We start from the raw sequence: 14,533 nt of genomic DNA on the forward strand, positions 1-14,533 counted from the left end.
ATGCATTAATGCATCATTGTATTATTTGAACTGCAGCAAACACATTTGCTACAATCATAAGCATATGAAATCACTATACTTGCTGCTATGTCCTATAACTTACCTGAGGAAAAAAAAGTTAAAGCAGTAGGCTACCTTACTGTGTTCTAAAGTCTTTAGAAATTGCATCAAATATTATTTTGATATACTTAAAGACTTAAATATACAAAAGGCACTTTTTCATAGTTCAAATATACGCCTGCCGCATAAACCGCACTGCATTAGAACAACTCATCCTAACATTCATCTTCGTAAATACAGGCTGTTATATTATTGCACTCTGGGACTAAAATATGGATAAACTGTCTTATGTGTCCCGTTTAATTTTTCAAGCTATCTACAATGCAGTGGATTGAACTCGTGAAGTCTGGTTTCACTGTCCTGCTCCCTCCGCATATCCAGTCAATCCTATTCCTTATTTGGATGTCAAGTGTAGTCGAAGTCAGGAGGGCTCTTTTCCTGCGGAATACAAATTACCTCCATCCCGTCTCCTTCATCTGACATCTTATAAACGCCTGAGCTCTTCAATAAGAATGCAATTTATAGTTCCACCCTTTACAATATAGCCATAAATTTAACACTAGGCTATATAATATCAATAGTGCTGAAGTAACTAAAACACAAACCCACGTTGCCGCACTTCTGCACTGCACATTTGTCTGCAATGGATGGCCGCTGCGGTTTATTGTAATAAACCCTAAGCCAAATAATAGCCTCCAAACGAAGTAAACACGTAAACTTTACGTTTTAGTTTGATGTGAAATATCACTGAGGTATTCAAATTATGTGGATATGACGGAGAATGTAGTATGCGTTGTGTAATACTCACCTTTCTGAGTAAGCAGTCCAGTTTTCCGTATTGATAAGGCTGCTGCACGCTGCACAATTCAGTGACGGTCACCGCACGCGCTCGCTCGTGCGTCGAGCCTCTCACGCTCTCATCACAATATCAATGAAGTGGGCGGAGGGAGAGAGAGGGGGGGGGTGGGGGGGGGTGGGGGGCGTTCCGTGGAGCCACAGACGTTTCATAAAACTCATATTCTAATTTAATAAAAGTGCATTTGCAGTCCACATTTGAATGAATAATAATACATTTAAATAAAACATATGACATTCCATTAATTATTTCCTCATTTAAATTGCAACAACAAATTATATTAGTCTAGCTTTAATTAAGTTATATTATTTTAATATAACTTATTTTAAATAATTCTAAGCCAAACCTTGGAAGTTTGCTGAGGCCCCCTAGCGGTACGTCGACCCCCTTGTTGAGAACCACATATAGAGGAGCTAAAAATAAAAAAACGAATTGACAGAAAATATAGATTCATTTTAAAGTAAAAGGGTCATACTTAAGTTTAATATATAACCATATTCCAAATAAATAACATTTATATATTATTTTGTGAGAAACAGGCATTGTTAAAGTAACACGTAGCCTACTGGTATGAGCCAAGTAGCAATACTATACTGGAGTAGGTATTAAATAATTCTGCGACTGGAATTTTCAGCATATTATCAAAGCAAAAAATAAAACGCGTTTCATGTGCATTAGGTAGGCTAAATACTAGAATCTTTGGGTAGACAGCAAATTGATTTGATTCACGATTCATAGGTTTTCGATTTGTTTCAGAGAGATTCGACTCGATTCCTAATTCGACTCGATTCACAATCAAATTCAATGCGATTCGATTAACGATGTGATTCTGCATTTTTTTAAGTGCATTTATAGGATTATTTAAATGCTTCCCCTAAATGTGTCTTAGTCTGTTTTAGTTATTAGTGTTCCATGTGCATTAAACATACAATGCTTCCATGGATAGACTACCCTAGAATATCATGCACTTTCCCAGTAAGAAAAGCCCTCTTTGTTCTCTTTATACAGAACATTTTATAAACACTGAGTGACGTGTCTACAGACGAACAAGTTTCATGCATATGATGAACAGTTAAACCGCGTGGGATTTACTAAACTGCTCAGGCACGATGACATTTCCGTAAACATATAAAACATGTACATATAAAAAGTTTACGTAAACCTCAGTGTTTTATATTTTTTCTCATATAAAATAACGATGACGTTTCCACGCAATGAGATATCAAACAAGGGCTACTCAAAAATGTGAGCTACAGATAGAGCGCGAGCGCAATCCAGTGAGAAAACGCGGTGAAGAGAGAGCTGTGAAGGCGCGAAAAACGCCAACAACGTCTCCAATAATTTGATAAATGTTTATTTATGGCTTTTTTTTAATCGATTATTGACTGAAATCATCGTCAGGATTTGTAATCGATGCATCGAGAAAACGAGTGAATAGTTACACCCCTACTAAATACTTATTCTCAGCAGGTACAGGTAGGCTATAATATGCACTGCAGGTAATATGTGAACTTACCAAAAACATCCGCTAGAGGCCAATGTTTACACATATAACTTTGCATATGGAGCTATACAGCAGAGGTTCTCAACTCTGGCAGTCAAGGTCCACTTTCCTGCAGAGTTTAGCTCCAACCCCGATAACTTCTTTTACTGTCTATGGATAACTCTCCTCCCTTTAACTTTGCGCCTTTCCAAATACCAACACTTACGGTCTTGGCCACTTAAAAGCGCGTGCACGCGACAGGAAGTAAGTGCGTGAGACTGGTGAGACCATAGATATCCATAATAAAGGCCTTTATTATGGATATCTATGGGTGAGACTGTCCCATGTCTAAAAAAAAATGCCAAAGCGCAGTGCCCTGAACGCACACTAAAAGGGTCGGAGCGGTATTCGAGGCTAAGCGTATCCCATCATTAGGGAAATAGCAAGATAGCGAGGAAAACTTTCCACTGTAAGTTAAATTAATTAGATTTTATATGGAATTTGATAGTAAAACAAATAGTTAAAGTGTCATTTTATAGGTGCAAAGATGAGTAGGCTGTGTGTGTTTTGTATAACATTTGAAAGAAGAAGAAAAAAAGCTCTGTAAACACCATAGACTGTAAAAAAAATAGACTAAACACATTTGCTTTTTTTCTTTTGCAACACTATAGGTGTGTCCCATCGGGTAAATAAAAGTTCTACACACACTTGCAGTCTTCACGCCTTCTTGAACCATTTGAACACTTGTGCCAAATACAGGAAATACGTCATGCAAGTAGACAAGTGGTCAAGTGCAAACACCGCAAATGCAGGTATTTGGAAAGGCCCAAATTTCATGTGTGTTTGACTAGGGTTGGAGTTAAACTCTGCAGGAAAGTGGAACTTGACGGCCAGAATTGAGAACCTCTGATCTACAGGACTATCAACATTTATTTATTTGTTTGTTTTATCAATCTATAAAAAGTTTAAGTTAATCAATTCTCCACTAACAATTACTCGTAACAATTATAACTGGACCTACCTACCAGTGAATTTTCATTTGAGTGGCATATGCAGGACTTCCCCAATCATCTTCAAAACCACCTATAGGTGTTTTTACACTATGTTGTTTACCGTAATTATGAGTTTCCAACTTTCACATCCTCGTAGAACTCGTAATTACAACTTGTAAACTGAATTTTTGGAGAGCTCCAACTTGTACCATATGACCGCTGCAGATTCATACTGCTGTTGAAGTTTTCATGGAAAGCATATGCAAGCATAAGTAGCATATGCAAGCACTCGCTCTTCTGCCTTCACTTTTGAGTGCAAAATCCAGTCAAAAGTCTCCAGACCTACATTTTTTTATTTTTCGATATCCCTTTACACTCAGATGTATGACACAATACGGAAGAAAAGATATCTCGCTACTTGGGATTTCATTGGCACTTTAATCAGTTTTCGTAATGGTTGACAAAACAAACATGAACACACACACACACACAAAACCCATATATGCCCTTGTCACACTGTGCTTTCACACTTAAATACACCGTTTCCATTTTCTCTGCTTTTCTTTGGGTGATATATATATCGTAACCAGCTGTGAAAAGTGAATAAATATGTTTAAAATACAGACAAATATGCTACTTTAAATCTCATGTACAGTGATCACAGCCAACACAAGCTACACTTAATTGCAGTTTTAAACAGAAAAAAAGTTCTAATTAAAAAGTAGGCACGTTCTTGAGCTTGCTATTTGCTATAACTAACAGCACTCAGAGTGTACAAACCAAATAGCTAAATTGCAAACAAGTGACATATGAGAAGACCCTTCAAACATATTGCATATCTTCAGCTGAAGATTTATCTTTTAAAACCTATAAAGGAAGGTGATTGTTTGCATTGCAAGTTGAGTCTAGAATAGATCAATTCAAATCACTGATCACTGGCTGTAACAGAAACCTAAAAAAAATACTGTATTCACAGGCAGTATATGAAAGGTAAGATAGCTTCAAGACTTCTGAATCTGATGTTTGCATATTATCCTGTGTGCTAATTGGATAGTTTTTGAGCATTTATATATTTTTGCTGCATATGCTGCACAATTCTGTGCAGATTTGGCAGTTAGTAAAAATAATATAGATGGCAAACCAGCTTCCTTAAGAGACACCTTCATTCGAACCTCTGTAAGATCACTGACTGACAGTACAGCCAAGCAGATGTCTTCTGTTTCAGACACAGCCAGTATCTTTTCCTCCATCTTGAAGAGACTTACAAATCTCAAAGGCTCAACAAGAAAAGTGCACAGTCAAACAGAACGAAAGCCAGCAATGTTGAAGCAGGCCATCACCATGTTCGTCTTGGTATAGGTGGAGGTGGCATAGACCTCTGTGCAGGCGTCTGAGGAACAGGACGTGTTGGACTCGATACGTATCGCTCGTTTAGTATCTCTGGAACCCTAAGAGACAAAACAATTACAGAATTATCTTTTTGTTTTTCACTTTTTAAAAAATTTGAAATTAAAAATTTTGCTCCCATTGACTTACACTGATAGAATGTTTAGCATTCAAAATGTAACTGCCAGAAATAACATTGTAACGTTCGAATACTGAATTGTGATCGGTTTTGTCTTCCTTGCATACTCCTGTATACTGTATATTTCACCATTTAAAGCCACCTCTAACGCCACAATGACTATGTGCTGAAATTAAGCAGAAATTACATTAAAATTAAGAAATTACACTAAACTGAAGCGCAAACGTTTTTGTATGATTCTTTGCTGATTTGCAAACACTGGTATTTTATTCCAGAGAAATGCAAATCTTGTTCTTGAGTTGGGTTGGTGCACATCTCTCTCAAATAGTGCCCATTAGGTGAGAATTAGAAGAGGATGTGGAGCCCACATCATAGGACAGATGTTCTTCACCCCCTCTCTGACGCGTTGGTGTTTGTGTATATAAGCTGGTGAAGAAGTAGTGCATTCTGAACCCACACTCCAGATTTAAAGGTTGATACATACTTCTACGTTCAATAAAGTTACTGATGGAAAGTTAAGCTTCACAAACTCCGGCATTGTGGTTAAGAGTGTTTTGCGATTGATGCTGTGGTTTGTCACATGGGGAGGCGCAGAGTTTCATACATGAACCATCTTTGCCTCATCTACAAACTTTTATCCAGTCATCTGGTACATTCTTGCAGTGAAACTTTTCGAAAATAAAACTAGCTGAAGCCACAAACCTAATATGTACATGTTTTCTCTGTACACCTTCTAATCTCGCTGTGTAAAATAACTCTGTGTTAAAATATATTTTTTATTTAGAGTTAGAAATGTATTTCGCAATAGAGCTATGACAGAAACCATATCCATCTTTGCGGGTTTTTTTTGGTGGCCCACATTCTGTTGACCATAAGTAACGTTGCACCTACATGTCTACTAACTCTCATTAGAGTATTAGTAGAGTATTAGAAGACTGGTAGGGTTAGAATAAGTTGACATGTAGTTGCAAAGTTACTTCTAGTCAACAGAATGTTCAAAAGGGACCATCAAAATAAAGATTTCAACGCAGTTGGTTTTAACTGGTATTTTATACACGTACCTCTCCGTTACACGTGGCGGGACCCGGGGTGGAGGGAGTACTGGTGGAGTGTTCACTGTAGGCCGGAGAGGCCGTGGAGGAAGCGGAATGTCTGGAGGCTCCTGGACCATGAAAGTAAAGACATATGAACATTAAAAAATCAAGGTGTAATAATTCCTTACATGGTTTTATTATTTGCCTTAAAAATAAAATATTCTGGTGCAAAATCTCTACTATGACACATACTCTACTAGTCTCTACTATGACACAATCTAAACACTTTTTTCAATTTTAAACCAGTTCATTTTAACGTTACAACCATACATTAAAATTCAAATCTTTGGGGTCTGTTTTTGAAAGAAGTCTCTTATGCTCACCAAGTCTGCATTTATTGGATCAAAAATACAGTTAAATAGTTAGTAATATCAATACAGTTTAAAATAGTTTTCTATTTTAATATATTTAAAATTTTTATTTATTTCAGAAGCCATTACTCCAGTCTTCAGTGTCAAATTAGAATGCATTCTAATATTCTGATTTTGGTGCTCAAGAAACATTTCTTATTATAATCAATGTTGAAAACACGTCCTGCTTAATGTTTTTGTAGAAACCGTGTGACTTTTTTCAGGGTTCTTTGATGAATAGAAAGTTCTAAAGAACAGCATTTATTTGAAATATAAATATTTAGTAGCATTACAAATGTCGTTGCTGCCACTTTTGATCAATTTAATTAATCCTTGCAGATAAAAGTATTAATTTCTTTAAAACAAGAATCTTAATAATCCCAAATTTGTATACATTATAGGACTCTGATTCAGAACAAGTGTTGTTAATGACAGGATGGAGCCGATAATGATCATTATAACCCAAATAAATAAAAAAACGATTAAAGGAAAAAACTGACCTCACATTCACCGTCCATCCCACTGCTGTTGCTAACGGTGCTCTGAATGCTCAATCTGTGACTGCTACTACCTGCACAAGTCAAACCTTTACAATTTCATTGTTGAAACCCAACCATACTTGTAAACATAGTTCAGTGACTTCATCAGTTCAAGTGTACATTTGTGTGGGATCACCCCAAAAAGAAGACCTCATTTGCTAACATTCCCCAAAACATCCTTTGGAAGTTTCATAGTAAAATGAATGTCTGAGATGGTAATGCAATAAAATTCATATATACGATGGTACTGACATTAATGTCCCATGGTATCACACTCCAAGGCATGTTATTGCATGAGATTAAAGAAGTAATTTTCTTTAACATACTAGAAGTGCTGGAGGTGCTTCCTGTCTGCCAGCTTCCTCTCTGCAGCGGTCTACTAACAGGAGGGGGTTGGGCAATCGAATGAGGTGTGGGTTCGTACACGGAGCAATTCACGTTCATTTGAGAACCCCACTGAACGTTTGTTTGCATCGGCGCAGTAATCATAAGATCTAATAGGGGGGGGGGGGAGAAAAAAAAAAGTTTAGTTACCGGTACATGCTAAATTCTTGCTAAATGTCACAAAATGTAACATTCATTTTAAATGGTCCCACCATAAATGTATTCTTTTTTATGTGCCAGAAACAAAAATATATTATTTTTAAAGTATATTTGTTCGTGTATTTGTTAAAAAACACAAAAATAACTTTCTTTTGCATTATTATTTGCACAAATATGTGGAAACTATACAGTTAAGTAACTTCATGACAGTTATAAATTCATAATTTTCATACAACAATGGACTGATGGGACCTGAAACTCTTTCGCACTTTCCACAGACCATTGGTTTATTATTTTTCGTTGAGTCCTACGAGTTTTATTATAACTTTTCTTGTACACTTTAATAGCACGGCATGTTAACCACTTAGAAGTATATTGTGGAATTACCGGTTGGCCCTTTGCCTTTACAGCGTCGTGTGATGCTGTCTCTTAATTTTTGTAAGTTTTCCTAGAAGTAAATGGAGAGATGGTTACAGAAACCTCAGACACTCATTTCATTTGTTAACCTTCTGTTTTGACAATTATCATGGAGTTACTTGTTACCTGCTGAAAGCGGAGAGAGCGCCATCTTTTATCTTGATCAAACTGCCAAGCCTTGAACTCCTGCACTGCCTCTTCCACAGTCAGCTCTCCCACCTTCACCCTCTCCTGCAGAGAGATGAGCTGCCTCTGTCCAGGGGTCTTCATGCCTGCAAAGGGGTCATGGTGACTGATCATGTCGCTGTCTCCCACCAGCCGTACAGGTGCTGTAAGAATAGATCATCCAGCAAGGAAATACTTTCAATTTAATGCATTCATTATCTGTTCATATACACCAAAGATTCGCAATTAGGCTCAAGAAAGACACTGTCACTCGGTACCTAGAGAGGAATCCCTTTCTGGCCTTTGACTGACTGAGTATACAGGTTCCTTGAGGCAAAACACTGTAAAACAGGTCAAATTAAACTGACTGTTAAGATTTGCAATTAAGGCATAGTTCACCCAAAAATGAAAATTGTGTCATCATTTATTCATCCTCATGCATTCTAAACCCATATGCATTTGTTTCTTCAGCTGAACAACACAAAAGAAGAGGTTTTGAAGAATGTTCATAACCGTAATGAAACTTTGGTTCGCACCTTTGGAAATGTAGGTTGTGTTCTCTTCAGGCTCTGGCAGGTTGGCTGGCCGGGGAATCGGTGCAGGTGGGCGATTGATCACTTCAGGGTTGGAATGTTCCTCCACCGTATCATAAATTTGATCAGGGTAGCACGGGTTATACGGGTCCTCCTCTTCTACATCACCATAGATTTCCACATTATTGCCCATGTCATGATAATCCTCATCATCCATTTCAGGGAATCCACCATTGGTTGAATTATGTTGCAAGGATTGTGAATGCTTGTCAGGTTCTGCTAAACAAAAACCAAGGATTCATATTATTTGACAACTGCAAAATATACAATGCTTGTATACTAGCTTACATTTTTCTAAACGTCATATATTAATTAGCAAGCTGCTCCGTTTTCACAGTATGCAAACATGCTACATCCTGTAGCAGAGATCGCAGGTTCAAATACTTATACTAGCAGAATAAGATAAGATGGCATTGTTTTGCATTACAAATATGAGGACAATTTTGTAAACTTTTACAGAAATGCTGTACACTTAAATTAAGGTAAAGACAGCTTTGGCATAAATGCATAAAGACAGATAGCTGAAGGGTGTTGTTATCACATGGGGGAAAAGTGACAAAAAGTCATAGTAACACAAATAACTGTTATTTTCTGTGTCGTTTCTCATTGATGTACCTTCAAAAAACTTTCTCAGCATTGTCTCCGCGTTGGAGTCCTCCAAAGCACCTTCCAAATCATCATCTGTAGAAACAGAAATTTTGTATACATATTTTACAGTACATATCTTCAACATCTAGAAATAGGCCAATAAAACACTTTTAATCTTTAAATGCGTACAATTGTAACTTCATTCTCATATATTTATAAGATAGCCCTAGTAAAAAATATACCTCTAAAAAGCAATAGAAATGCTTCAACTTTATTCAGTAATAACGACCGTTTTTTGTAAGAAAAAATACACTGAGAAAATGCCATATACAAACCCATCTCAGGTTTCAGTTTTATCATAGACTCGTAAATATCCTCATTATCGAAATTTGTGATGAAATTTTGGGAAGCTGTCAACATATCCTCATAGATATCCTCATTGTCAGGGTTGTTCTGAGATTCCTCCATGTGGGTCTTCACTATATCTACTGTCTCCTGTTGGGTTTTAAGAAAGAAAGAAAGTTTACATAAATAATTAGCATCGTCACTGCTATTTTGAAATGAAGGCAATACTGCTGTACAAATGTATGCTGATCATTAACATAGCCTAAATAACATAATTACATCATTGCATTTCCATTACCAATGTTCTGTGCAATGAAATTGCCCATATCACTTTTACAATGCAATGATATTTAGGTATACACGTGCATTAATAAATCCGTGTGCCCACAGCATTTCAGGAAATGATGGCTGGCTCTGTTTACTACACTTTGTAGCCAGTTACAAAAGTCATCAAGAATATTTACGCAATGAACTCACAACATATTCATCCATGAAGCGTCTTAAATCAGAGAAGCCACTCTTCTCGGCCAGATTGTTAGGGTAATCTCCATCTTTGTTCATCACACTGTAGGCCTGCAAGGCTCCGGGGCACCGCATTAACAAGGACGTTAATTTTGTTAAGCCATATTTGGCCGAGAAGTGAAGCAGTGTTGGGAGTTCCACATTACGGTTATCTGAAAACAAAGAGATCTCTTCTTATTGTTGTTCAATAGAATGTTAATGTTTCCTGTCTTTGAAAAACACTACACTACTTGGTGTTAAGTAATCTACCACCATAAAAGATATTAATGATAATCTATACTTTTTAGAAACTATATATATATATATAAAACCACGTACTTGCTTCTGTGTTATCTGCAATCTGACTAATTCCAAATACTTGTAATCCATTTAGAGGCAAATGTTCTTCCAGAGAGTCTGCGAGCAAATGATCCAATGACTCGGGCACCTTTGATGTGATATCAAATGCCTGAAAATTGAATTCGAAAAAACTCAGCTCAATATTTGTCTTTAATTGAAATGTCCTTTCCTGTAAGTAAACTTTTTAAAAAGGCGAACATTGTAGTCTGCTTGTTTGTAATTTGTGAATGATAATAAAATGTTTATGTGTATCTGAAAAGTTTACAGCTCCTGTTGCCTCACACAAACTAAAATGTCTATAATGGACTTTTTGTTTCTTATTGTTATCGATTAATCAACAAATTACATAAAGCATCTTGCATTACGGATTTCAGGCTTGTGGGCTGCTATTCAGGCATCTGTACGATATCAGGCCACTTGTGGGGCTGAAACACTGTCACAGATATTTGACATTTTTTAAATGACTGCATATTTTAATATATCTTATATTAAATAATATATTATAATATTAAATAATTATGAGATATTACATTTTTCACAATACCATAATGTATCCTAAAGGAATTAAAAATATCAAGTGAAGTCATGTTTATTGGTATAGCGCTTTTCTCTGTAGTTTATCCTTTTTATATATGATCATATATGTGACCCTGGACCACAAAACCAGTCACAAGGGTAATTTTTTTGGAATTGAGATGTATACATCATATGAAAGCTGAAGAAATAAACGTTCGATTGATGTATGGTTTGTTAGGATAGGACAATATTTGCCCGAGATACAACTATTTGAAAATCTGGAATCTGAGGTTGCAAAAAAATCGAAACATTGAGAAAATCGCCTTTAAAGTTGTCCATTAATGTCCACGATTGTGCTGCATTCACTCACAAAAATAAATATTTTATATATTTACGGTAGGAAATGTACAAAATATCTTCATGGAACATGATCTTTACTTAATATCCAAATGATTTCTGGCATAAAAGAAAAATCGATAATTTTGACCCATACAATGTATTGTTGGCTATTGCCACAGATTTACCCGTGCTACTTGTGACTGATTTTGTGATCCAGGGTCACATATGAGATGTGCATTTCTATGACGCTACTTTGAAATGACACATATTGTGAAAAGCACTAAAGAAATAACCATGACATGACTTAACTCCGTTATCACGTTCATTCACAAGTCATTTCAGTGTACGTGATCTCTTTTATTGGTATGAAGCTTTTTTCTGTTTTAACCGATTTCATTACCTGACACATGAACTGCATTGGATCCATTGCTTTCTCTAGATACCTGCAGATTTCCTCCATTTCTGTGAAATATGTTACTGTTGTTGAATAGACCACAGACTCATTATTATAAAGAGTCAATGAGACTTTCCCAGAAGGCATTTCTAAGAGAAAAAAAAAATAGCTAAGAAAACAACTTTTGACAAAGCCTCAAAGACAAAGCTTTTCTTATAATAAATGAGCACATTAACAGGAAACAATATGCAAATTCATTTGAAAGTGAAAAAGCATAGAGGAACTGAAATGAAAAGTTCCTCTTTCTGCGTTTTTGTCTTACCAGGTGACTGTACAGTAACAATACACTCGTTTACAAGAGTCCCAGGCATTCGCTGCGGTGTTGAGTGCTGAGAGTGAAACTCCACCTCCAGGCTGCCCTCATCCACAAATTTCTTTGCCATGATTATATAAATATTCACACGATTCTTTATGGGAACAAACAAATGGTGAGAAAGTCATGACACCATGTTAAATACTGTAAATGACATTGAGTAACGCTAGCTGATGATTGGTGTTGATTCAGCAAATGTCAGCAAATGCTTTTGAATGAAATGCTGAAACTATAGTTTTTAACGATGTAAACGGATTTCAAAAGTAACAATAGTTTACAATGTAGAGGATAGTGGGTCAAAAGAGTTTTAAAAATATGAACAACACTGACAGTCAAGCCATAAATACACTAAAATGTTGAAATGTCCACACCATGAGGCATATACTGTATAAAATGTCTCTTCAGCCATTAAATTAAATTAGGCATAATTTGAGTCATTATGTTCTCACATAATCAAATTGATTGATTTAAAAGTAGAAAATTACTGAACGGAGTATTTAAGTGTTTAGTAAAAACACCTTACGGGCAGGATACAACTTTGTAGGCTTCAAAAGAAGACCACTTCATTCACTGGAAAATAATATACAAGTTAAAAAGAACAGCATTGGCAGCAATTGTTTTAGTCATATCCCTCATGACTCCTACATCATACTTATTTCATCATGTCACTGAACTAAAAATGCCTAAAATAATCTAAATCAAGCTTCTTAGATAGGGGCCCATACAGAACGGAAAAACACACAAAAAAAGTGTGATCTCAAACCATGTGAGCTTCATGCTGACATTAACAACTAAATATTCTTAGAAAAGGTTCATATTTAGGCTCTGCATGCGTCACGTGCCGTGCACTTACCCCACATGGTATTCTGTCCGGTTGGACGGTGAGGCAGATTTGGTCGTCCGGTTGGGCGGTGAGGCAGATTTGGTCGTCTTGTGGCTCAGCTGCATTTGAACAAGTCTGCTCAGTGGGACAAAGATCATTCCCGTTCATCTGATGATGTTCATTCTCATCGGGTAAAGTTAAGGTGTCAGGAATTTCAGATATTGTGAACTCATCCATGCGTTCTTCAAGTTCAATTTCATATGTATTCTGGCAATGATGTTCACTAACGGATTCTAAAAAGAAAAATGATATATTCAACTTTACTTCAGTTCAACCTCTTTCTGTTTAGTAAGATTAATTATGAACCACCATGCAAAAATATTTATGGATAAAATTAAAAATAATATAAACCACAGGCCTATGGAAGCTTGTTTCTGCAACGGAATAAAAAAAAAGTTAATTTTAATTTTTTTATCTTACAATTATGACTTCTACCATTTGAAATTGTGATTTAGTCCTAAGTTTGAGATAAAAAGTCACAAATACATTTTCTATATTTTATTCTGTGGCGGAAACAAGGTTCCATACTGACCATGGAGTAAACGTTAATTTACGCCAACCTCTCTATGTTAAGTAAGATTTTGCATGGTGGATCATCTTAAAATATACATTTATTAGAAAAAAATAAAGTTATTAAAATATAAATAAATCATATGTAAATACACAAATATAAATATAATATTTAAAAATTACAGTTGAATACAACACATAATCCTTAAAATTATATGAATGTGCACTAATTTTGCAGTTATGTTAATGTTCAAATATAAAAATCTTTTTAGGCCATCTTTGTATTGTTGTTGTTGTAGATGAACAAAAGTGCAAGTATTAATATGTTCTTATGCTGAATGAGACTTATAGTATAAAAAATACATACCATCATCTATGCACTGAAGGACAGTAGACACATATACTGATGGTTCATCTTCTGAGTTGAGCTTTCTCCAATGTTCCCAGTGTTCAAAATAATCTGCTGACACTTGCCTTTCTGATACACCACACAAAAAAGCGACAACTTTGTGAGGAGGCTGAAGAAGATCCCGGAAAGTGTCCTGCAAGTCTGGGTCATGCTGCATGTCCAAGAACGCAGTAGACAGCAAAAGCATGATACACTTGCTGGAGCCAAACAACTCATCATTTTTCAGGCAAATCTGTTCATTAACATCGTACAGAATGACGGAGCCCTCCAGAAAGTTACATGATGTGGCCAAGATTTGCTGTAGATACTCGGCCCATTCGCTGGCCTCACTGGTATGAACAACTAACACCTCACACATCGTGGAGTATCCAGGTTTCTGCAAAACAATGGATAATAAATGCACATAAATGCTTTTAATTTTAATAAAAGATCAATTCTAAAGAATTCTTCATAATTTAAAACAATTTAATGGTTAATCAACTACAAATAAATGTGAAAGGAACTCATTTAAAACTGTTTCATTTCAATGAACTAGGTTTGCATTCAAATCTAAACCAGTGGTATGTCACCAAAACTGTTTCATTTTTTTAAATGCTTAAATATAATAAGTTACAAGTGAAACAAAGCACACTCCAAACAACTGGTTTATTTGCTTATTAATGAACTGAACTCCTGGCATGTTGCAGAGGCAACATTGT

The 14,533-nt window shown here is 36.0% G+C and overlaps 2 protein-coding genes across 10 annotated transcripts in view; both read right to left on the bottom strand.

Moving 5' to 3' along the window:
* Window positions 1–977, bottom strand: part of LOC130089695 (sorbin and SH3 domain-containing protein 1) — a 51,730-nt gene extending 50,753 nt beyond the window's left edge. For all 9 annotated transcript variants that reach the window (XM_056257173.1, XM_056257171.1, XM_056257172.1 and 6 more), the window contains exon 1: window positions 869–977. The gene's annotated coding sequence lies outside the window, so the exon portion shown is untranslated. The remainder of the gene's footprint in view (window positions 1–868) is intronic.
* Window positions 978–4,476: 3,499 nt separating this feature from the next.
* pik3ap1 (phosphoinositide-3-kinase adaptor protein 1) lies at window positions 4,477–14,251 on the bottom strand. The gene is made up of 16 exons (XM_056257185.1): window positions 13,794–14,251; window positions 12,887–13,149; window positions 11,983–12,127; window positions 11,667–11,809; window positions 10,391–10,520; window positions 10,028–10,224; window positions 9,541–9,700; window positions 9,233–9,298; window positions 8,561–8,836; window positions 8,303–8,365; window positions 7,986–8,188; window positions 7,830–7,890; window positions 7,226–7,393; window positions 6,861–6,931; window positions 5,978–6,078; window positions 4,477–4,839 (listed from the first exon to the last, which is right to left on the bottom strand). The coding sequence occupies exons 1-16, from the start codon at window positions 14,191–14,193 to the stop codon at window positions 4,728–4,730; spliced, it is 2,559 nt and encodes an 852-aa protein (XP_056113160.1). The 5' UTR covers window positions 14,194–14,251; the 3' UTR covers window positions 4,477–4,727.
* Between the last annotated feature and the right edge of the window lie 282 nt (window positions 14,252–14,533).

Source organism: Rhinichthys klamathensis, unplaced genomic scaffold (genome assembly GCF_029890125.1).
Source record: "Rhinichthys klamathensis goyatoka isolate OS25496 unplaced genomic scaffold, OSU_Roscu_1.1 h1tg000135l_1, whole genome shotgun sequence".
NCBI classification, from domain to species: Eukaryota; Metazoa; Chordata; class Actinopteri; order Cypriniformes; family Leuciscidae; genus Rhinichthys; species Rhinichthys klamathensis.